The sequence below is a fragment of the Scyliorhinus canicula genome, chromosome 15 (assembly GCF_902713615.1).
Source record: "Scyliorhinus canicula chromosome 15, sScyCan1.1, whole genome shotgun sequence".
Classification (NCBI taxonomy): Eukaryota; Metazoa; Chordata; class Chondrichthyes; order Carcharhiniformes; family Scyliorhinidae; genus Scyliorhinus; species Scyliorhinus canicula.
Window position 1 is genome coordinate 17,255,820 of NC_052160.1, and position 25,903 is coordinate 17,281,722.

A 25,903-nucleotide genomic window follows, 5' to 3' on the forward strand; every position below is an offset into this window, starting at 1 on the left:
GTTTGGATAAATGCCTGGAGAAATATATATTTAAAATAAATTTAGAGTACCCAATTATTTTTTTCCAATTAAGGGGCAAATTAGCATTGCCAATCCACCTACTCCGCACATCTTTGGGTTGTGGGGGTGAAACCCACACAGACATGGGGAAAATGTGCAAACTCCACATGGACAGTGACCCAGGGCCGGGACTTGAACCCAGGTCTTCAGCGCCGCAGTCACAGTGCTAACCACTGTGCCACATGCCGCCCCCGCTTGGAGAAATATTTGACAGATGTGTGGTTCTGAATACTGTCAGGACCTCAATAGACTGCAATGGTCTTTTCTGGATCCATACGTTTCTAGTCTAAATCAGCAGGAATATACCCTGGGATTCAGAGCACAGGTGAGGTTGGAGACATATGGGCATTTTTTCCTCTCTGAAAGCTGACTTCCATACACTCTAGGGGCACAATTCAGGCACAAGTATGAAAAATCTCAAAGAACCTGGAGGAAGTAATTTCAACACCTCTGGAGTAAGAGACCTGTCATTTCTTTTCTCTCCACAGATCTGTTTAAGGACAAAACTTGAAATCTGAAGAACTCCACAGCAACAGAGGACGTGAGGAACTTTGAAGTCTGTGAAAAGGGAATAGAAAGATATGTAGTAAGATTTAAATGAAGTGGATGTACTGGGTGTACAGATTTGACACAGCCAGCACCGACTAGTTGGGTCAAACTGTGCTTCATATTCTAAGAAATTTTGTATATTCTCTATAAATGTACGCCCCTCAAGCCGAGTATTTAATAATGTATTGAGACTGTAAAGGAAAAGTGAGCTCTGGGACAAGCTTTGTCCTTTACAATGCTAGATTCAGTGCGGAAACCCCTAGAATGACACAATGGAGAGGGGCAAATACTGTCTTTAAAATGCACAGACTCGATCTTCCTGCATCTGTCTGAAAGAAGATCATCTCTCTCCTCTCGCCCCAACCCCCTTTAGGGATGCTCACTCAGGGGCTGGTTTAGCTCACTGGGCTAAATCTCTGGGTTTTAAAGCAGACCAAGCAGGCCAGCAGCACGGTTCGATTCCCGTACCAGCCTCCCAGGACAGGCGCCGGAATGTGGCGACTAGGGGCTTTTCACAGTAACTTCATTTCATTAATCGCTCTTAAATTTAGCACGTCATTTCATTTTTAAAAATGCAATCAAGGGTATCACGAAAGATGCACGCGAACTTGCGAAATAATTTCAGCCCATAAGGTGGAATTGCGAAATCAATTTTAAAGCAATCTTAGGGTTTCCCGAAGCATTTTAGATTGGGCAAACTTCATAACCCAAAAAGTTATCTTCAATGATACTACAGCGTCATCCCGTCACATCGGGTGTCACATTCTGAGGAGGGTCCTGCGTTGATTGGATCTTAACTATCGTGGGGCAAGCGTGTCTTTCCCTCACTCCAGTGTCACGTTGCATATCCCACAAAGTAGTTGTTGCCGAACAGGGAGTAGCAAATAATTGCAATAGCACGGTGAGCAACGTGGCCGTTCATTTTGGCTCCCATTCCCCACCCCAACTTGGGTTGGTTAATAAATTGGACCGATGCCGCTGGTGGTTTTTTTTGGGAGCGATCGTGTTTTATTGAGTGAAGGAGCTGGCCAGGTCTTGTTGGCGTTTCCCGTTCTCACCCATCCAGAAGAACAGGAGAGAAATGCCATCGCCAGTTTTAAATAGCCGGATGTTTGTCCCTCTGGAAGTGAGTTGTAAATGGGTTCAGCGTGGAATCAAACTGCTCCCAGGAGGCGAGTTACACAGTCATTGTTTTATTATAATAATGATTTGATATCGGGGATTCGAAAGAACGGAAATAAAGCTTTGCACAGTAAAGGGCATCAAGTACATTACAATGCAAATACGTTCAAGGAATCATGAATTAATTCTCCCAAGAAATCTCTGCATGTCTAAAGGTTGACAGCATTAAAAAAAAGATCCAATTTCTGTTGCGGAATAATACGCCTTCTAAACTTTCATTTCTCAATAAAGATGTTTGCGAACATGCCAGGAATTTCCCCTGTCAAGACGCTTGGTATGAAATACTTCCTTAATAGTGATTCCGGGGCTGCGATGTGTCATACTTCGGTTTACAAAAGATGTTATGTCCTAGCCTGTTAGAAAAAAAAACATCTGTTTAAAAGCCTGCTAATCCCCGCTGACATTAAACAACGTGTTAGAGGGAGGCACACGTGAAGATTTCTTTTGAGCAGTAAATTATCTCGTTTCATCCGAAAGATAGGAATACTGAAAATCTCCACTTTCTCTGCTCCTGAATAGTGCCCACGGCCAAATGTATATACTGTAAGCTAGGACGGGGCATCATTCCATAACTCTGTGTATTTACAACTTTAGTACTAAGTACTTTGAATTTTGTGGTATTAAAACCACCAAAGTTAATTGCAGAAGTAATGGCGCTGCTATTCCGTAAAAGTTCAAATACACGCCGCGAAACGGCTGCCTTCCCTGCTTGTCTATCGTGTGATATGACTATGGGGGCGTGTTTCTGTATCACTTTTAAATGTATCACTTCTAAAAAGGCCGCTATTCCGTCTTCACTTGAATGCTTCTGTTGCGATTACCGATCTAATATTTTGCCACTGTATCAAAGTAGTCAAAACATTAACTGATGTTTATCTGCTGAGTAAAAATATGTTTATATATTTATGCGTAACGGATTCAATAAACCAAGTGTAATCCAAGTGTGGCTTGAAGGGTGTGGCGCGTTGGCAAATACTGATTCTGGAATTCTAACCAATCAGGACACAGCAGTTTCAAGTTCCTGAATATATTCCTTATGTATTGATGGTTAATTGTCAAGTTAATCCAAATTCAGATGGAGACCAGAATTAAGATCCTGATTATTTTCTCGGTGGAATATAAAAACATGATAAAAACAGGAACTTTAAACTGCTGTGTCCTGACTGGTTAGAGTTGCATAAAACAAGTCGGAAGTCCCGAGTTCGTCTGCTGCAAACCTGGGATTCGAAGTCTTTAAGAACATTAGCAGAGCCAATGAAACGGCGCCTTTCAAGTCCAAATAAGGATCTTTAAATAGTGTGGACATTATTATAATGCAGGGAAGGCTGCAGCCAGTGTGTGCACAAGCTTCCTCCCACAAAGCAATGAGATAGTGACCTATAATATGCTTCTGTAATGTGTGTTGATGGACATCAAATAGAACTCCCATATTCTTCCAACAATGCCATGGGATCGTTTATATCGACTTGAGAGAGTCACACTATAAGAAGGATGTGATTACAGTTAAAAGGGTGCAGAGGAGATTCACCAGGATGCTGTCTGAGGTGGAGTATTTCAGCTATGAGGGGAGCCTGGTTAGGCTGGGGTTGTTTTCCTTGGAGCAGAGAAGGCTGGGGGGAGAGGGGGGCTGATTGGGGCATAAATAGGGTACATAGGAAGACACTTTTCCCCATAGTAGAGAGGTCAATAACTAGGTGCATAGATTTAAAGTAGGGGACAGGAGATCTAGAGGGGATTTGAGGAAACACTCTTTCACCCAGAGGGTGGTGGGAGTCGGGAACTCACTGTCTGAAAGGGTGCTAGAGGCGGGAATCCTCACAACATTTAAGAAGCATTTAGATGAGCAGTTGAAACACCACAGCGTACAGGCTACCGACCAAGGTTTGGAAAATGGGATTAGAATAGAGAGGTCCTTGATGGCGCCAGCGCAGACAAGATGGGCCGAAGATCTTATTTCTGTGCTGTAAAGACCCATGATTATATGTCAGTATGATTATGTACTCTGGTCCCTAGTATGGAACTGAACCCAGACCATATGGATTCAAAGGCGAGAGGGTTGCCGCTGAGCAAAGGTTGTTCACTTCAAGATATTTGCAAACATTTGTTATTGGTTACACATACAGTTTCCAATTCATATTCAAAACAACATTTGACTATGGTTTTATTATGCGTGATGGATGGACGCCGCTAGCAGCAGGAGTGACAGCACCACTGGGACACAAGAGCAGGAATAATGACCACAGATCTAAGGGTATATTCAATTTGTTTGGTATTAGAATGATACCAATGTATTCTTGGTTGGAGATGATCAAAAAAATGCATTGCGCACCTGTACAATAAACTATTCTTTCGGGGCATTGTGTAAAAAGCCTAGTGGAGGTGAAGCAAACAAAAAGGATTTTCCGCTTGTACGCCACCTAGCCAACGATGTTCGCCCATTCACCTTAATTGTGGATAAATCTAAAGCTGGTGAGAGAAGGTGGGAGTCCATGGTGACATGATTCAGCACCAATTGTCTTCTTTCACCTAACTTTACATATTTTAATGACTATCCCTTCACTTCTCTTTCCAGTTACTTTTCTTTTACGTCTTGAACACCAAATGTTCCATCCCAAGGATGGTGCTCAGATTTCTATTTTTTTTTCTAAATTTCCTGCATTTTTCTTTTGCTGGTGGGGGCAAGTTGCCTCAACCATTTTGGCAAATCATTCTTGGCAACCATGTCCCAGTCACAATGGAGTCGGACACCAACACACCACGACATGGGGGGCAAACTAGTTAAGGCTTACGCTGCTGTCTGTGATTTGTGTCTTCCGGTTCTCCTGTGGTTATCGTACGTCCTTAAGTTGGTTGGTCATCGGAGATTCCTTGGCCTGTTGCTCAGTGTGCTTGCCTACAAGGAAGGATTGCATATTGAGGCCCCGCCTGCTTTCACTGCAATCATGCTTTTAAAAAAACTAATTGATGTTACTAAATGGCAATTCAGTTGCATCTCTTATGGTAGGCAATTGTTTGAATGGTCAAATTGTTTAATGTGCATCCATTCAATGTACCGAGTCTCCAATGGTTTGTTTTTACCTTTGAAAGAAAACTCACTTTTCGCCAACCTTTCTCCTTGCTGCTTGCAACAGGAACAACTTGGATTTCATGTAGCCCCTTAAACACAAACATGTCCCAAGGCCCTTTAAAAAATAGGACGGCGGGAGCGGGTGTGGGTTTTACACTAAAAGTTGATAAAATAAGCGAAATTTATCGTGTTGGGAGAACTAGGCCAAAAACCTGTTCTCCCAAAGTTCACTTGGATAAAGTTAAAATCGACAGACTTGAATCCTACATGCCTCCTGGATAAGCAGTCGCTGTGTCAAAATCCTGGAATTCTGAATGAGAGTCACCACAGTCCCCGAGGACCATAGTAATCTCCCCTTTTGAAAGAGGTAGTCATGATGTGGAGATGCTGGCGTTGTACTGGGGTGAGCACAGTAAGAAGTCTTCCAACACCAGGTTAAAGTCCAACAGGTTTTTTTCAAACACTAGCTTTTGCGGCACTGCTCCTTCCTTATTCACCTGAGGAAGGAGCAGTGCTCCGAAAGCTAGTGTTTGAAACAAACCTGTTGGATTTTAACCTGGTGTTGTAAGACTTCTTACTTTTGAAAGAGAGCTAACCGGTGGTGATTTAACCTGCGGGTCACCAGACCTCAGGGAGGGGCAAGGTTGAGAAGGCCGGGCAGGGCCTTCATGAATAAGCTTAGCTGGTAGGGCAATTGAACCCATGCTGTTGGCGTCCCAACATCAAGAACCACCCATCCAGCCAACACTGGCAGCACTGTGGATGTACCTACACCTTAGGCACTGCAGTGGTTCAGGAAGGCAGCTCACCACCACCTTCCCAAGGGTAATGAGGGATGGGAAATAAAAGCTGGCCTAGCCAGCAGCAACAACATCCCGTGAGTGATTTTCCTTGAAGAAAAGCTTCTGGAAGTGTTGGTTTTCAGATGATTAAACAAACGGAAGAGGTGGAATTGGTGAATAACACAGATTTGGTCTGCTGAGTTTATGGAAGATGACGGATCTGAGGTCACAGAATTTGATCTAAATCTGTCAACAGTGTGATAAAGGTTTCAGTGTCCACTGAAAGCTCTGACACCAATAGTGCAATAGAGAACTGGCACATACAAATCATCAGAGATAAAATGGGGCAATGCCTTATAATCAATTTGAAGATGAGGACAAAGATTTTAAATTCAACACATGGGGGGGGGGGGGGGGGAATGTGAGGTGGGGAGTAGGGGACGGAGAGAGAATCAGCATAGGACCCTGAAAATATGAATTGATGAGCGAGGAGGATTTGGTGCGGGACAGTGCATGGGTCTTTGATTTTTGATCAAATTGGACGTTATCGAGGGTGAATGATGGGAGGCAAACAAGGGTATTAAGGGCGCTCAGCCCAAACTTAATAACAGGATGATGAAGGTTTCAGCAGCAGTGGAAGAGGTGAGTGTTGTATGGAGATAAAGTAGAGGTCTTGGTGACAAATCAGATATGGAATTTGATGCTGGGCTTTGGGACTAATGAAATATCAAACCTTTTCAGAGTTTAGTTCAGTTTGTAAGAGTTTATGGGGATGGTCATAGAGACAATGGCAAGGAAGCAGAGATTGTAGAAGGGAATGAATGGTGACATCCACATCTTGTCAAAGTTCATTTGGAGAAAAATAAGTTGACACAGGCTTTAGTGTTGAACACTGCTTATCTCCTTAGTACCCAGTGAGAGCTCGGCCTTCAAGTGTGGAATAAACAAAAAATCGTGTTATTTTTAACACACAACTGACGATGGTAAATGTGCTCTGCTATGGAAAATTCTATCTAACGAATTAGTTACTACCTCTTTCCCTCGTCTACTACTACTAATAATAATCTTTATTATTGTCACAAGTGGGCTTACATTAGCACTGCAATGAAGTTACTGTAAAAATCCCCTAGTCGCCACACTCTGGCGCCTGCTCGGGCTGAGGGAGAATTTAGAATGTCCAATTCACCGAACAGCCTGTCTTTCGGGACTTGTGGGAGAAAACCGGAGCACCCTGAGGAGACCCACACAGACACTACTACACCTGTCCTGGCAACAAACCGTGATTTTAGAAAAGAACCGCAAACTTACCACAAGTCTGCTGTCAATTATATTGAAACATGTGAAAATGGTGTGAAATGACAATGTATTGCAGTACACAAACACTACAGTCTGCTCTTGCATCTTCAGTTTGTGGCACATGCTAGCAAATTTACTTAATGCTCAGTGTGAAGGTAGATCGATATCCGTTGATACTTATTTCACATATAAATGGACTCACTGAAAATTCATATTCGCTGAGCCCCTAAAATGGATATTATTTCCTGAAAAAGGCATAAACTTTTGGTCATGATAATTTGGCATTTGTTCTTATTGCAATCCCCATGCAGGCATCTCTTCGGAATTAAATAGATTTGATCTCTATTTTCCATCTTGAGTGATGTTCTCTTTATTAGTAACAACAATCTTCACCATGGTTAACCCTTTTCCTGGAAAACCAATAGGCCAGGTTACATTTTACAGATATAGATGAATTGGCCAGTTGACAGTTATAGGTTTTATCAGAAAAGGCAGTATTCAGTGTTAGCCATCCATTTCTTCCCCTTTTAAAGAGCTGGAAACTGACAACAAAAGCTGCTTCAAGAATGGGCGCTAAAGGGTTCTCAAAGTCAGCCTTATGTATCATCCTGTGCAACGTTAATAAAGTTTTTGTAATCTTTCAAAGAACTCAATCCCATTTCCACCTCGGTCACAGTATTGAACAGCTCTCATCAAGGTCATAAAGTACATCCTATCTAACAAAAGTAAACTATCCCTCCCTGACCTGTCTGCAGCCTTTGACCTGACTGATCACACCATTCTTCACTACCAGTCTCCACTGCAATCCAGCTGGTTGAAATATGGTTCAATACCGACCCACCAAGTCATGGTGAGAAAATCACCTGCAATGGCTTCTTTTCCTGATCCTGCACTCTTACCTCTGGCATTCCCCAATTATCAATCCTTTACCCCCTCCAATGTCTAATCTACAAGCTGTCTCTCTGCAACATCATCTGAAGAGTATTAATTTCCACCTGCACACTGACAACACACTTACTTCACCACCATCTCTCTCGACCCTGCCAGTCACTTATTGGTCTGACTGCTTATCCAACATGCAGTACTGAATTAGTGGTTTCGAGATTTTGCCATATGAGGAAAAAATGATCAGTTTGCACCTGTACTCCTTGGAGTTTAGAAGAATAAGAGATGATATTGAAAAAAGATTCTTAGGGGGTTAGACAAGGTAAATGTTGGGAGGATATTTCCGCTCATGGGAGAGTGTAGGATCAGAGGGCACATTCGCAGGAAAGGGTGTGCTCATTTAAGATAGACTTGAAGGGGTGGCATGGTGACACAGTGGTTAGCACTGCTGCCTCACAGCGCCAAGGATCTGGGTTCAATCCCGGCCCCTGTCCATGTGGAGTTTGCACATCCTTCCCATGTCTGCGTGGGTCTCACTCCCACAACCCAAAGATGTGGTGGGTAGATGGATTGGCATCGCTAAATTGCCCCTTAATTGGAAATTTAAAAAAAAAAGATAGATTTGAGGAAGAATTTCTTCTCTCAAAGAGTGGTGAATCTTCATATTTCTTTACCCGAGGAAGCTGTGGATGCTGAGTCCTTGAATATTTTTAAGGCTGAGATTGATAGGTTTTCAATCAGTGGGGGAATTAAAGGTTACAGGGATAAGGCAGGAAAGTGAACTAGTGAGTGGTAGGCCATCCGTGATTGTATTAAATGATGGAACAGTCTCAAGGGCTGAATGGCCTACTCCTGTTCCTATTTCTGATGGTCTTATGGAAATGGTCTTTGGCACCCGCCACAACCTCTGTTCCCTCGTTACCAACTTTATCTTCTTCCTGCCTGAGGGTGAACCAGACTGTTTGAAAGTTTGGTGTCATCTTTGACCTCGAGATCAGCTTCTGACCACACACCCATGACATCAGGAAGACCGTCTCTTTCTACCTCCAGGCTCCACCGTACCTCAGCTGACCTGCTGCTGAATCCTTCATTCTTGTCTTTGTTGCCTCTCAACCTGACTATTCCAATGCACTCCGAGTTGACCGATCATGTTCTACCCTGTGTAAACTTGAGGTCATCCCACAAGTCATGTCCTAACTTGCACCATGTCCCGTTCAGTCATAATCTCTGTGCTCTCTGACCCACATTGTCTCCCAGTCAAACTGTGCCTAATTTTTTAGGATTGTCATTCTCGTTTTCAAATCCTTCCATGCCTCCCCCCCCCCCCCCCCCCCCATCAATGCAATGTCCTCCAGTCCTATCACCCTCCGAGATATGTGCTCTGGCGTTTTGAGACTTCCTGATTTTAATCTTCCCACCACTGGCAAACTTGCCTTCAGCCACTAACGCAACAAATTGTGGAATTCCCTTTTGAAATCCCTCTTCCTCTCTTAACAGCTTCAAGGCACTCTTTGCTCCCTCCCCCTTAACCAAGCTGTAGATCATCTGCCGTGATACCTCCTCGTGTGACTCAGTGTCAATGTTTGTTTGAGAGCCCTCCTGCGAAGCGCCTTGGCACTTTTACTGCGTTACAGACGCTCCAGTAAGACAAGTGGCCGTTGCTCCGCAGCATCAGAGCACAAATACCGAATGGGGGAGTCCTGGACCATTAATTAGGAGACTGGAAATCAGTAACAGAAAGGGAAGATCATCGACCCGGCACATTAACTCAGTTTCTTTCTCCACAGATACTGCCAGACTTGCTGAGTATTTCCAGCAATTCCTGTTTTTATTTATTATTTTTGATTTGGGGATTTATTTCAGCGTTTACCTCGAAAGTAGCATTTATGTGATAATGCTATTTATGCGAATTATCATATTTATGCCATGCTCATGTCGATTTAAATGCTTGCAGCAGCATTCTTTCCAATGAACTGCCCACGCTATCTCAGCAACGCGCGACGGTGCTCCCACACAAATACCCCTGCGCGTTTCACAATGAATATTCGTCGTGTTTTGGGCTTAAAGTCTGAGGTTGACCCAGTCTAATGAGTCCAGTACCGATCGAATGGCAAAAAACATAAAACCAATGCAGAGGTCACCACAGGGCAACAGGGGCAGTCTTTTGTAATATGTAAATATACTCACTCGTCCGTGATCCCGCAACATGGCCCAATTTAACAATGTGCATGGTGTTTACTGGAGGTGAGTAAGCAAAAGGCACGCAGTTTACACTTGTAAATTTCGAACTTCCTCTCACAGCTCTGGTGAACACTAATAATCTTGCAACGTTATTGGTGCATCCTTGTCTGCTCTTACAGAGCCAGAACGGAGACGGCGGGCCAAATGGTCCGCCTTCTGTGCTTTAACCATTTTATAATTTTATTGGACAGCATCGCATTGTTTTTTTAAAAGTCTTTCTACCTTAGCCTGTCGGAAATGCTGCCCCTTCACTGGGTACCAGCTCCTGTTACTTCTAATTGCAGATGAACAAAAAAAGTGACCCATCTTCGGCCATCCCCTTGTACTTCAATAATAGCAGTCAAGCCAGTAAGAGGTGGAGAGGCGCGGTCGCTGGGAAGGTTTCAGAAGCGGACACGATCATTTACACAACTGAGAGAGGACACCACCACGCTTTGTCACTCATTTATTTTCGCACAGTTGTGCAGCCGAAGTTTTACACTGACCAACACAGAGGGAAGAAAAACGTTTCTTTGTAAGGTATCCAGATAGCGAGAACGTCCAGTCATTGGTCTGAAACTCCCTCCTCATTCCAAGTGCGAGAAAGAACACCGCACGAGTTATTAAATGCGAATTGATTTATTGTCACAGGAACCCGCTCGATTCGGGTCTCCACATCCCTATTTGCAAATAACACACACACAAAAACACCACTGGAGTCTAACTGTGATGCAATGAAACTCACCACTTTCCAGACCCACTAACTCGTATAGACAGTGAAAACTGATGACAAGAACATCGCGCACTTGCTCAATGATTTATTCTGACAAGGTTGAAGTTTGTTTGGGGGGGGGGGGGGGGGGGGGACGGAAAAAGTGTCGATTTAAGGAGAGTTTAAAAAAGGGCACACATTCCATTTATTTTTCAAGCCACCTTCCAGGGAGCGAAATTAACAGCTGGGAGGAACCGAGGACATCCCCCCCCCCCCCCCCCGCTCCCCGCAGTGCATGACAACAACAAGCAGCTGAATCTCTAGAGCACCCATCACCCCGCACCTGGAGGCAACCCTCAAAATAAGGAGCGCCCGCAACATTAGACACACACACACACAGCCAAGGAACATCCTCGGGAAGGGAAAAGGCGGATGGAAAATGTGCAATTGACAAAACAAAATACGAATACCTCTACGGATAACATAGCAAACGCGCGGAGGCGTGACTCTGCAATGGACTTCCTAAAGCTATGGATTCCCCATTGATCTGGGATCCGTTGCTGATTTCACCCCCACCCGCACCAACCCCACAGAATCACGTGTCTCTTGTTTGCTCCTGTGGCTGGAACGGGAACTTTCCTGGTGTTGGGAGGTGAGGTGCCAGCAAGGACCGCAAGAAGCCCGCTCCTGCACAGACATCACAAATCTGCTGCTCTTCTGAGACTGGACCCAAACTCCGGATCGCAGCCAGATCTGGGGCGGCTCAGCCGCGTGGGAGTCTCATCAGTGGCGCTTTCCTCGCTGCTTTTATTTTGTCCGCTGTTGGGTGTTTAACCTACACATCCACACACTTCAGACGCACATCCAATATGAGATGGCAGTGTGATGAACCCAATGTGGCCGGGGGAATAGCATTTATTTAATACCATCGAAAGACAAAAGGATATACTTATGGGAACACATCACTCACCGATATTAAGGTAAGAAAGCAGGCGTTCAACGCCTGTCGTTAAGTAATTCAATGCGCGTTTGAAAAAATATTTGTCAAGGTCCCTTTGCAAGTTGAAAACAATCATCAAACGCACGTTATAATTCAACAGTATCGCTTTGCTGAATTGACAGACAGATAGAACAGAATGTTTCACCCGGGTACAATTTGCAATCCAAGTGTTTTTTTTAGTGGGGCCCACCACTTGTGGCAACACGATACAAAACAATGCAGAACCCTTTAGAGGTGGGATCTGCCGAACTAGTCTGTGCTTATGGCCAAGTGACACAATTCAAATGGTTTGGAATTTGAAAAGCAACAAAGAGCCCGGCCATAGCCTGTTTAAGGAAGCGCAGTCTAGATTAGTCTAGCTTCCAGTCTTGGGAAGACAAGAGAAACTTCTGAATCTTTATCCCCCCCCCCCCCCCTCTGTTGTTTGCGATTCGTTTGTTCGTGTGATGTCTCAGAGAATAAATACTTTGTTACTCATCAATGTCTCGGGTGACTCTCGCCTGATCAGATTTCCCATTTCCAAGCTACCATGACCGATGGCGAGAGGAGGCAATCGGCTCACCCTCTGGGGAACGAGGATGTCCGGGTCCCGGTGGCCGGCAGATTCCCGACGGACGCCGAGGCTGACGGCGGCGGTGGGAATGTCGCAATGGGAAGCGTGGGACCATCGAGCGGCAGCAGCTTCTCGGCTCAGGAGCTCGGAGTAGTGGAGACAGCGTCAGAAGCCGCCACTGAGCAGCTCCCATACCCGGCCCTAGCGCCCGCCGTCTTCTTCTGCCTCAAGCAGACAACGCGACCGCGGAGTTGGTGCCTCAAAGTGGTTTGTAACCCATATCCTTTTCTCCCCCCGCTCTCCAATGTGAACTTCGAAGAGCCAGAGTCGGTTTCAAGGTTGTTTGACAACTTTAAATTCATTTAGGGTTTAAAAAAAAACCTCCAGGTTTGCAAAAATGGTCTGCTTAATATTTTACCTGAAGTTTTCATTATCCCTTCTCGTCTTCTCACAAGAGGACTGACTACTCGATTTATATCTGGTTGCATTTTGAGTACTGTTGTGATCTATAGGCACTTGGGAATGTGTGTCATGTGGGCTAAAGACATGTCATTTTTCTATAAACTGGCCAAACTCTCTTATGGTTGCGCCTAATACGTGTTGGCGTCTTTCCCCTTCAAAATTTGTAATGTCGAGTTGGGGGGTGGCTGACAAGCTGGCAGTGTATGTCCTGGCTGGCGTTCATGAGGATTTATGGCCTGCCTTTTGAGATTGCAACCTGCATCATGCAATTTTTGTCAGTCGTTAGTTTTAAGGGTTGAGACCGGTCGACAGAAATTCATGATGTGGAGATGCCGGCGTTGGACTGGGGTGAGCACAGTAAGAAGTCTTAAAACACCAGGTTAAAGTCCAACATGTTTGTTTCAAACACTAGCTTTCGGAGCACTGCTCCTTCCTCCTTCACCTGAGGAAGGAGCAGTGCTCCTGTTTGAAAGTGTTTGAAACAAACATGTTGCACTTTCACCTGGTGTTGTAAGACTTCTTACAGAATTTCAAAACAGGGCATGTCGTTTCTGACAAACACGACACACAGTTCTCGAACAGCAAAGTACTGCGGGTGCTGCAAATCTGAATTGACATGTTACAACTATCGGTCAAGGCTGTGAACAAAAGTTCAGCAGCTCTGGCAGTATTGTATGGCGAGAGGGACAGAGTTAACGGTTCGTTTCTGGCACTTCCGTCAGAACTGGGAGCAAGCACTTCGAGTTGGAACAGTTTTTATTCAGCAAGCCAGAAGCAAGGAGGGAGGGAGGGTGGCTGGGATAGGGGAAGAAAGGTCTGTGATAGGGGTGGAAGGCAGGTGGGATGATGGCGCAAGGTAAAAACAGAGGGGTGGGGGGATGGGAGTGGGAAAGAAATAAAATATATGTACGAAGGAGGTGTAAATGGTGGTAGCAGATTCTTCACCAACAGCTGCTGGCCAAAGAAACATAAGCCCTCCCCCCAGCACAAAAATGCTTCACAGTACTTGCCTAGCAGTTCATGCTGACTTTGTAATGTGCAGCCCGAACATCCTGCATTCAAAATTCACCATTTCGTATATGGAGACCAAAATATTCGTGACACTCTTCCATCGCTAAATTGGAAAGACGAACACAGACACGTGCAAAACGAGGAGGGCGACGCACTTGGCACCCACACTTTCAACCCGCAGCGGTGGACTTGTGTTTACTCCAACAATGTGTATCCAACCCAGCCCGAGTGATGCCGACACGGCAGGGGTGATTGTGACACACACACTTTAATCATATAAAAGCGAGACTTTAATAATAATTGACCCCACAAATGACGATAGCATCAGCAGCGTGGGGCCAACGTAAGGAGCTTTAAGGCTGGCTCCCATTCCCATGCAGGCTGCGGGTCCGGGAGATCCGCAGTCTGGGCACAAATGTTGCTCACCCTCAGTGGTATTGCCGCAATGTTGCTCATCCTCAGTGGTATGACTGCAATGTTGCTCGCCCTGAATGCTATTGCTGCAATGTTGCTCACCCTCAGTGGTATGGTTGCAATGTTGCTCACCCTCAATGCTATTGTTGCAATGTTGCTCACCCTCAGTGATGTGGCTGCAATGTTGCTCACCCTCAATGCTATTGTTGCAATGTTGCTCACCCTCAGTGATGTGGCTGCAATGTTGCTCACCCTCAATGGTATTATTGCGAGTGGTTCGAGATTGCTCCCCTCCCCCTCCTCGAATGTATCCATTCAGGGGGATGGGTTTTCCCGCCGCCCATTCCCCAGGCCAGGCCACGTGCCCAGCACGTGCGCGCGGGCGGTAAGCGGGAGGCAGGACGCTGAGCCCGGCGCATGCGCGCACGGCCGAGTGCCGGATGGTGACAGTTGGGGTGACAGATGTTGGCAACAAGATGGCTGCGGTTACCTGGGCACGGCTGACCTTTTCTTTAATGGGTGGGGTGGGGAGCTGATTGTTTCCATTTTCCACTGCTACTCTCCCAGAAAGTGGCATGGCTAGAATTTTGGCAAAAGGATGTGATTCCCAGTCACAAAGCAGTGTAAGTGCATTAACTCTCTAAAGAAAGTGAAATGTTTGAAATGTAATGGCAACTCATTGATTACCAACTCATAGTGTAATTAAAGGTAACTCCATTTCCAAAATTGACACCGTTGCTGTTTTTGCCCAATTTCCTTTCCCCAAACAAGCTACCGAGAGATCTGCACTCATTTAATTCGGGCCTCACTTCACCTTTGGTGACCATGGCCTCAGCTACCTAAAACCACCCAAACTCTGGAATTCCTTCCCTCTTTACCTCACGTTGCCCCCTTACGGACTCTTAAAACCTACCTCATGTCCCGACCATTTGGTCATCCGGCTTAATGCCTCCTTGTCCAGTTCACTGTTCCACTGGATAACGCAGCTGTGGAGCACCGTGTGATGTTTCGTTTGCTTCATGATGTCATGCAAGTGCCGTTTGCTGCAATGTCCAACCTGTCACTTACTGTGCCTTTTCTAGGATTGTTTGAGATGATTAATTAGCACAATTATGTGCTGCCTGTTTGCCTATTAGCCATGTTTTTCGGACTTTTGCCACTTATCTGTTGGAAGCTGACTTAGTACAGTTATGGTTCCAATGCAATCAGATTACTTGTGCTTAAAACATAAAATATAATTCAATAATTAAATGTTAAGGAATACTGCACTTTGCTTTATCCTTTCATAGCTTTGCAGTGGTCGTACTATTTGAAAATGTTAGTTAATTTGCCAGTGATATCTTCCGTTCCAGCATCTCCTACTTATATATGTTTTTCAATAACAATATATGAATGAATTGTTAGATGTACTTTGTACATGTTAGGTGTAGATTGGAAGTGTAACAGTTCAACATTAGTGTTAGAGATTGTTTGTACCCTTTTGTAGCAGAGAACAGCATCTCTACACAGTTGACTGAAGGTTTTAGTTTGATCTATCCAATCTGGATTAAAAACAAATGACTGAATGGATATTCTGTAATTTTTTAGGCAGATTAACATTAACCCAGGAGTACGTGTGAATGCTGGGATCGTAGCTTGATTATTGTAGTTGCAAAGGTTTCTGCGATTAAAGCATAAACCAAGTTTCAGCATTACTGAAGGATTACTGCAGTTCCTTTTTAACTGTGGAACTTGATTTGAAATGACTTTCAGAGTAACTGTCATTGAGTTGACATTGCTAAAAATGACAGGGTTTGGTGTTCAGGCAGTTCTGCTTCTGCATTTCAGCTCCTTCAGGCTCAATGTTCTTTTAATTTGGGTGGAGTATCTTAAAAATGGTTGCTACTGGATGCTCAGTAAAGATTGCCACAAAGAAACATCCTAAAAGGAACATGAGATCAAAAACCACAATCACATGCTGTTACAATCAATTTGATGTCCTGATTACCAACTCATAATGTAATTAATGGTAGCTCCAAGCTACAAACTCAAAATATAACTTTCATGAATACAATTTCTTGGTATCATGGTATGATACAACAGAACACAGAAGAAGACCAATTATTTCCACATCCCGCTCTTTCTTCAATCTTTTCCCTTCAAATATTTATCCAATTTCTTTTTGAAAGTTACAACTGACTCTGCATCCACTACCATTCAAGCAATGCATTCAGCCAACCAGATCCTTATAGCACACTGAATAAAAATTGTTTCCTCATGTTGTCTCTAGTTCTTTTGCCAATCACCGTAAATGTGTATCCTCTAGTTACTGACCCTTCTGTCACTGAAAGAAACTGCTCGTTAAATGGTCATAATTCTGAACAGCTCCATCAAATCTGTTAACCTTTGCTCAAAGGAAATAACTCGTTTCTCCAATCTCGCCATTTAACTGAAGTCCCTCATCCTTGGTACCATTCCAGTAAATCTCCTTTGGAGCCTTTCTAAGGCAGTGATGGACTGACTAACTGTGCTAGTGAGTGGACCCCATGAATGGCCCTCCTTCATCTCAGTGGGCTGGAAGATTGAAATCAGACTCATTAACTAGCCATGACCCCATGAATAAGATTAAATATTTTAAATACATGCTGAATATTTCATGAAGAGGTATAGAAATGCTTAATCACATATATTAATAGAACCAATCAACTTCAAATGGTAAAAAAAATGTTTACGCTTTGGATGAGGTGGGAGCGCTCATAGTCAATGTTGTGAGCAATAAGCATGCACCTCACTTCACTTGCCCTTGCTTTATGTGCATATAACTTCAATCATTCTGTTAGGAATAAAACTATGTGGACGGAATGTGACAACCCTGAGCATAGGCAATGGTCAACAAAATATATTGTGGGCCTCACTCAGAACTCCTGGCCACAGGTTACCCACCACTGCTCTATGGCCTTTGACATTCTTACTAAAGTGCCCCCTCCCCAGCCCTCTCCCAAGAAGGAAAGCCAGCACACTGGAAATAAGCTCATCCCATAGCCATAATGCACTGGGGAAGGGTAAATAAGCTGAGGGTAGGACCTCAAATTGTCAGTGGAAGGAAGTTCCACCCTCAAGAGCTGTCAGGCGATCTGATTGGCCGGCAGCTCGAGCTACCTGGCAGCACCAGATCTCAAAAGTGGACACTGCTGGGACTGCAAGAAGGAGCACAAACGAGAGTAACGGCTGCTGCAGGAAGGTAAGACCCAGGTCTTTCGGGCAGGAAGGGATCAATGAGTCCAGGGAAGGGGCTGTGCTTTGGAGAACAGGTAGCGAGAAAGAAAGTGGGAGTGAATTCTTGAGGGTGTGGGTTTCCTGCAAATTGCAAAAGTCACCCCCTGAATAAGGTGCCCCCCTTCTCACCCTTTTCCAAGTAGGTTATTAAAAAAATGGTCTGCGCATTCCCACCTATCTGCCCATGCCAACTGTAAAATGGCATGGCAGTGTATTATCCAGGTTGCTAACAAGCCTAATTGACCTTTTATTATTTAAACATGGCAGATGGGCTGTCTATTTTGCACCTGTGCACCTCACGTATTATGGAGATCAGCATTGGACTGGGCTGGAAGCTAATGGGCTAGCCATCCAATGTATCTTACATGCCCCCCCCCCCCCCCCCCCCCCCCCAGCCAAAACACTCCCTAAGGGATGTCCAATACTTCAGCAGCGGTGTAACCAATGTTTCATAAAGGTTTAGCATAACTGCCCCTCTTATGTATTCTACATCTCTATTAATAAAGTAAAAAAATTCCATATGCTTTTTTAACACCCATCTCAACTTGCCTTACCACCCTGGTTTCTTTGTTCTTCCACCTGCTTTAAAATTATATAATTTGGCCTATATTGCCTCCTTTCATTTTTCCCATCAAAATGTATCCCTTCAAATTTCTCCATGTTAACTTGATCTGCCATTTCGCAAGTTTGTTCATTTCACCAGCCCATATTCTTCTGAAGTTTTTGTTCTCACTTTATTTATTACATTTCCTACTTTTGTGTCATCTGCAAACTTTGAAAGTGTACACTTTATAATACACCAAACTCCAAGGAATATATATCAAAAAGAGAAATGGTCCAAATACTGACCTGGGGAACACCACTGTATACTTCCTTTCATTTTTGAAAACAACTATTTGCCACTACACTGTTTTCGGTTTGGTAGCCAATTTTGTATCTATGCTGTCACTGTGCTTTTGATCCATGAATTTTGTTTGTTATGCACTGCCTCATCAGATGCCATTTGAAAGTCAAAGTGGAGCATAAACTGCCCTCATAAACCTTCACTGTTACTTCATCAGAAAACATGATTTTTTTTCAACAAATGCATGCTGACGTTCACTTATTAGCTCACATTTTTTTCAAGTCCGATTAATTTTGTCCCTGATTGTAACTTGGATGATACATGCTTCCCTTTTTATTACTTTGTATGCTAGGAACAGATGGTGATAATGTGCTTTAGAGACATTACAACTCGTTGCTGTATTTGCTTTTGTATGCCAAGTGAATTGTTTTGTATGTTCTCTGTAATGAGGGAGGCTGTACATCAATACACTTAAATGATTCTATATGAGCACAAAACATTCTCAATATCTAATATATCAAAGCAATCAACTTGGAATATATGCCATGGGAAACATATGAATGATTATGAAGAAATGATATTGATGGCATTTTAGCAATTGAATATTCCATTGCATTCATAAATATAGAGAAGAGACAAAAATTGAAAAACTTGTGTTCATAAAGTTAAACTTGTTTAGAGTTCTTTCAAGGTAGTTGTAAACAGATGATTTCATTTTAAATATACAAATATTTCTGTTTTAGTATGTGTAACTATTTTAGACCAACACAATGGACAAGGTGGCTGACATCTATCATATTTATAAAGTATCAATAGGCATGCGCTTGGGAAAATCAGAACTGTAATCAGCTTTATGTGCAAACTGACAGTTGAAAACTGTTCTAACGCTAGATTTTTCAAATGGTTAACATATATAAAATGCACAATAAATCCATTGGACGTTTGACAGCTGATATATTTTTTCTCATGAAGGCACTGGCAAAATAATGTAAATAATCTTCACAATTTTTGATGGATTTAAATACATAAATTCTGTGTGAGGAAATTCCTGTTTTTTTGTTGTTTGTCAATCTATTTTTAACAATCTGACGTATAAAGTTCATAGAATTATAATGGCACAGAAGAAGGCCATTTGGCCCACTGAGTCTATGCTGACAACTTTCTACAAAACAGTATAATCAATCTCATTCTTACGGTACCCTTAGTTGTGCAAGTTTATTTACTCAAGTGTTCACTCAGTTTCATCTATCATCTCTGCTTTATTAGCCTCATGTGCAGTGAGTTTCAGATCTTGCCACTCTCTACATTTAATGTTTTTGTTTGCACCTCTCCATCTTTCATAGAATTTACAGTGCAGAAGGAGGCCATTTGGCCCATCGAGTCTGCACCGGCTCCTGGAAAGAGCACCCTATCCAAGGTTAACACCTTCACCCTATCCCCATAACCCAGTAACCCCACCCAACACTAAGGGCAATTTTGGACACTAAGGGCAATTTATCATGGCCAATCCACCTAACCTGCACATATTTGGACTGTGGGAGGAAACCGGAGCACCCGGAGGAAACCCACGCACACACGGGGAGGATGTGCAGACTCCGCACAGACAGTGACCGAAGCCGGGAATCGAACCTGGGACCCTGGAGCTGTGAAGCGATTGTGCTATCCACAGTGCTACCGTGCCTCTTAGTCCTTGTACCACCTTGTACCACCAGCTGATGGAATATTTTTTCCCTTGTGTTGCATATTTGAATCTCTTATCTTTTACATTTCTATCAAATCTCCCATCAATACCCTATGGTCCAAGGAGAGAACAACCCCAGCTTCTACCCACCTAACTTTGTAGCTAAAATACTGTATTCCTGACCCATCCTGGTAAATCCTTTCTGCACCTTTTAAAACTCCCTAACATGCTTTATAAAATGTGAATACTGATGTGTTGGGTACTCTAGATCTGTGGAGACTGCATTTACCTTAGCAGTAACATAGACAGGCTACCAACAGTTGTAATAGTACAACTCTATTTTATTTAACTAATAGCTGTTGAACATACTTGCACTGTGGGTCGACATTATGTTAGATTGATTGAAGACCTATGCCTAACCTAACCAGCCTATACTGCTAGCACATGGTGGATGTTTGTGCTACTGACTGCGGGCTCTGTCTGTCTCAGAGGCTACATCCCGAATGAGCGGAAAAACTAGTGCCCTCTGGTTTTATAGTGACCGTGCCCTAACTGGTGATTGGCTGCTATGTTGTGTGTGTTGATTGGTCTTGCAGTGTGTCAGTCAGTGTGTGTCTGCACCATCATATACTGATGTGTATATTATGACAAATACCAGAAATGGATGCAGTAAACCAGTTGTGGCCTAAACAGAGCTTTTTAAATGTTCAGCATAACTTTCTTTCTTTTGTGCTCAATATCTCTATTTGTGAAGCACATTTTCCAGTATACTTTGTTAACAGCTCTCTTTATATACCTTACCACCTGTAAGATTATGCACATGCACCACCAGGGTCCCATGTCCCTGCATATCTTTGGAACTGTGCCATTAGGTGTATATTGTCCCCCTCTACTGCCAGAATGCATCGTCTTATACTTGTCTTTATTAAGTTCCATGGCCTGAATTCTTTGTCCTTTGGCTGGGTGCGTTTGATGGGCTTGGAAGTGGACACTAAGTAAGGTGCTTTCGTCCGTGTTCAACTCCGGAATGTAATTTCACACTGGCTGGTCAATTAACAGGGCGGCATGGTGGCACAGTGGTTAGCACTGTTTCCTCACAGCGCCAGGGACCTGTGTTCAATTCCGGCCTTGGGTGACTATCTGTGTGGACTTTGCACTTTCTTTTTGTGCCTTCGTGGGTTTCCTCCGAGTGCTATGGTTTCCTCCCACAATCCAAAGATGTGCAGGTTTGGTGGATTGGCCATGCTAATTTGTCTCTTAGTATCCAAAGGGTTAGGTGGGGTTATGGGGATAAAGTGGGGGTGTGGGCCGAGGTAGGGTGCTCTTTCCAAGGGTTGGTGCAGTCTCGATTGTCTGAATGACCTCCTTCTGCACTGGAGGGAATCTATGTTTCTATGAACAGTCAGCTAGTGTGACAAAATGTGCATGGAGAAACACTCAATGCTTCCAGGAAGGGTGGGCGCTGTGAAAAGGGAGGCTGTGGGTTAGCGCTTCCAATGAGCTGTCTCAGAGGTACAGCTGCTGCGTAGCTGTCTCAGGGAGCTACTAACCTGTACAAAATGAACTGCAATGGAAAAACACTGCAAAGATTGTCTAGGAAGCACATTCCAACGCAAACCTCAGACGCACATACACTTTTAAATTTAATTTCAGCACTGACATTTTATCATGCCCTGGATCGAGGCTGCATCTAGAATGAGATGGCTTCCTGGCCAATTGTCCCTGCCCACCAAACATAAAAGTAGATGGGTCATGTAAAATTTTGTCCAATTGGCTCCTTAATGACCTACATTTCCTGCGTGATTATTGGTGGGCGCATGTCCAACTCTCATGTGCACCTGCCGAGCAAAATATTGCGTGATTTGACAATGAAGTTGTGATGCCTCTCTGATGTCTTCTCATGTGATTTCACATGCTTCTGGACTGGGCATGCACCTGCCCGAGCAATGAAAACTTCTGGGCTTGCCCATTTGTCTCTTGCATGCCCATTACACTAGCCTATCTATGTCCTGTTGTAGTTGATTTGTATAATTCTCATTGTTTTAAAAAGTTTCACAAATACAGGGTTAAATCACTGGCTTTTAAAGCAGATTAAGGCAGGCCAGCAGCACGGTTCAATTCCCGTACCAGCCTCCCCGAAAAGGCGCCGGAATGTGGCGACTAGGGGCTTTTCACAGTAACTTCATTTGAAGCCTACTTGTGACAATAAGCGATTTTCATTTCATTTCATACTGGGTACTTAAAGGAGAATTTATTTGGTCACTGAAACTCAGTGGCTCTGATAATGCCTGGTGGCTTTTACTATTTTACATTGCATTGTAAAGTAGTATAACGTCTGCCTCAAGAGGAGCAATGCTACGGGAGATCTGCCAATTCTATAAGACAATCCTGGTACATTTCATTACCTGGTAATGAGATAAATAATTAAAATTTATTTTGAAGATTTCCAAAACATTACATGGAGAAGCTATTGTGGGTGCATGTTATTTACCATGCAGGTTCTCAAAATCTTGCTAAAATTACATACATCAAATTTCTGTTAAGGATTTGAAAGAATGTCCTGTCAACAGGTATTGAAAATGTTTCAAAAAGCATCTTTTGAAATACAGGGCAGCACTTGGAATTTGAAGCTATTGTAGTCTGAAGTATCATATTTCTAGGCAGGATTCTCCGGTTGCCGATGCCAAAATCGCGTTCGGCGAATGGCTGGAGAATCCCCGTTTGCACCAAAATGGGGGCCGCGGCACTTTTGCAATTCTCCACCCCCACAAAAACGACGTACTTGCAGAGTATGCCGCATGCCATCGGGATGGCCTCAGTTCGTAACCTGAGGTCCTCCTCCGATGCTCCGCCTCCGATGGACAGAGTGCCCGACGACGTGGAACACTTATCCTTTTATTTTCGTGAACCCGGCGTGGCGGCTGCGGACTGAGTCCAGCGCCGCCACAGTTGGGGTGGGGGAGCCGTTCCGCGGGCAGGTGGGGGGCCTTTGGCGAGGGTTGGGGCGCTGGTGAGGCGTGTTCTGGGGGTGGCGAGGCTGATTACAGGGGGGCAGTTTTAGGCAGGCTGGGTCCGCGCGTGGCCGGCGCCATGTTGCACGGCACGGCCACTGCAGGCCACCGGCGTGCGCGTGTACAGCCATGGACCCGGCAATTCTCCGGCTGTATCTGCATATAAATCTGGGAGCTTTACGCTGCGTACGTGCTAGCCCCCCACCAGACGGAGCATTGGTGCAACTTATGCGCCATTTATTTGGGGCATAGAACGTCACTGCTCCCACGCCGGCATCAGCCCTTAGCCTTCAAATCGGAGAATCCAGGCCCCAATGTCTATGTGCTTATTATGTGTCTACAGTGTTGCAGATATTATCAACAACAGTATCGAATCATGGACTACTGAGAAAAGATCAGTCACTCGATAAATAATAAAAAAGGCCGAGCAAGCTTTAAAAGCATTGCATCACTTCAATTACTTCTGAAGATTTTTGTCGCAGGTAAAATAGGTAACCATCACACATAGGGGACCAACATATTTTTCACTTTTTACATTAGTTACAAGTGCGAAGTAGAGAGAGAGGGAGTTGGGGGCTGGATTCTCCCCTACCCGGAGTGACGGAGGGTCCCGGCGTAGGGGAGTGGCGCCAACCACTCAGGGGTCGGGCATAGATGGTTCAAACCTTGGCGGCTGGAGAGGCCTCCCAGCGGGGGGACTTCGGCCCATTCGGGCTGGAGAATCACCGCAGGGGCCTCGCCGATCGGAGTGGCGAGATTCCCGCCACCGCCACTTCCCGGGTGGCGGAGAATCTCTGCCACGGCGGGGGCGGGATTTTCGGTGGCCCCAGGCGAGCAGGGTCGGAGAATTTCGCCCCAGATCTTGAAAGTAATTTCCACTTTACTTACAATGGTCCAATAAGTTACAACATTAATTAAATGTTTCTAGAAATATGGGCGGGATTCTCCAGCCATGTCTGCCCGGTGACCGGAGAATCCCGCCTGAAGTCAATGGATTTCTTCATTGTCGGCGTCATGCCCGGGCATTCTTCCGGCAAGCGGGGTGGAAGAATGCAGCCCATACGGTCTGATTTTATGGTCCGAGGTGAAGCGATGGTGCATGTTGCTGACATCAAAGACAGTTGTCCTTAAAGATTTAGCGATCTCTGTGTCGTGGATTTCCAATTTCTCAAAAGTAATTTGAATCTGGAACCGAGTTAAAGTCATCTCCAAGCGTCTAACAACATTGATGTCCAACCATGGTAAGCAGCAAATCACATTGAAGTACCCATAGTAACATTTTATGTTTTAAGACTTTTGCTGTAACAAACACTCTCAAATCAACATCAACTAAATATTACTTAGTTTACAACCAATACAATAAACTACAGAACAGATATTCCCCACCTTAACCTCTTAACCCAATAGAAAACCCCATGCCACATTTAGATGTTATACAACATTCTCAAGACATATAATTCCTCTTGGTGTTGTAACAGACTCTTTTCTCCTTTTTCTCCAAGCTGAATTTTCTGGTATCCTTTTAAACCTAAACCATTAAACCATTTGAACGTAGCTGAATGGAAACTCGAGGTGGGATTTTCCTCCCCCTCCACAGCGTGTTCTGCAGCAGCGGAAGGCAGCTCGCCATTGGTTGGCAGTGGAATTTTACGGCACCGTTGATGGGACTGTAAGATCCCGCCAGTGTGAATGGCTAGAAAAACCTGCCCTCTGTTTTAAGCTTCAGTCTGATGATTCCATGTTCTCTAACATTTCATGGTCCTTCTTTCCTTGAACATATATTTGGTCCTCACCAGCCCTTTGCTGGGAGGTTAACCCCAAAACAATCCTTATCTTCTGCTTGGAATCTGTTGTGTTTTTTTTCTCCCAAACTCCTTTGGTCTGACTGTCTCTGGGAATATGGGAGTCTGCTGGTAGCAAGAGCAGCTGCTCTCCCTTTGTATCCAGATGCGAAAGCTGACACCTGGGTTTCAATGGGATTTTGCCCTGGGCCCCTGTTCGCTCGGCAAACAAATTACATGGGCATATCACCAACAGAACCAGTAGGAGGTCACATGCCCTTCTCCACTACTCCATGTTACATTGAATTAAAAGAGAGTTATAAAACCTCACACCCACAACAAGCTTTTCAGCAGAATGGATAAATTTGACATTCCACAAATATAGATTTAATTTCTCAGTGTCAGAGGTTATGCAGCCGTAATTATGAATTTAGTATGCTGTTATTTAGTATGCAGCTAATAAAATCCAGTTACACCTCAGTTAACAAGGTGAGACTAATCACATTAAAGGGTAAATTCTTGATAGTTCAGTGATTTCTATTTGATTGCAGTCTGTAGGGACGTCAATAGCACACTTACTGAACAAGTGTAGAAGCACTGACAGCAACTTTTGGATTTTGGTGTTTATCTGCACACTACAAACTCAAGAAATTGCTATCAGTTTCAGAGGATTAATGACTGCAAAGCTAACAGTTTTGCTGTTACTAGCATAAGATCCAGACCAATAGCTTTGTTGGATGAGTTTGTAGCTTTGAAATACAAAGCAGATTTGCCATGTTTATTGTTGCTGATGGCTTTTGTGAATTGTAACATGTTTTATTTAGCAGAACTGATTTGGAAAATGTGTAGAATACAGGATCAAGGTATCTAAGGTGTAATAGTCCTTAAAATGGAAGGAAAACTATACCAGCCCAGAGATGGAAATTATAGGGACAGTTTTTCATGGCAGAGTTCCTCAGAAACCAGTTAAGGCTTCAGATTTTCAGACGCTTGTATTAACTCAAAACGTTGAGGAGCTGTTCTGCAAGAAAAATAATTTCTTTTGGTTCATAAGCCACCAGTTCCTGAACAGATTTTATGTTTATGCAATATATGTCTAATTTTATGTGTGCACATATTTCTGTGCTTTTGTATGTTA

The 25,903-nt window shown here is 44.0% G+C and overlaps 1 protein-coding gene and 1 long non-coding RNA gene across 5 annotated transcripts in view; one reads left to right on the forward strand and one right to left on the reverse strand.

The window, feature by feature from the left end:
* Positions 1–1,254: 1,254 nt before the first annotated feature.
* Positions 1,255–12,456, reverse strand: LOC119978062. Its single transcript, XR_005463364.1, has 3 exons — positions 12,316–12,456; positions 4,581–4,684; positions 1,255–2,144 (listed from the first exon to the last, which is right to left on the reverse strand). It is a non-coding gene; the product is annotated as an uncharacterized LOC119978062 (long non-coding RNA).
* The window catches only part of cacna1ha (calcium channel, voltage-dependent, T type, alpha 1H subunit a), an 806,165-nt gene continuing 791,398 nt past the window's right edge, over positions 11,137–25,903 (forward strand). For 3 of the 4 annotated variants that reach the window (XM_038819421.1, XM_038819419.1, XM_038819420.1), the window contains exons 1-2: positions 11,137–11,733; positions 12,262–12,584. In XM_038819421.1, coding sequence (XP_038675349.1) covers positions 12,283–12,584 — 302 coding nt within the window. In that variant the 5' untranslated portion in view covers positions 11,137–11,733; positions 12,262–12,282. Of the gene's footprint in view, positions 11,734–12,261; positions 12,585–25,903 lie in introns of those variants that run through there. The other variant, XM_038819422.1, reaches the window with a different exon arrangement.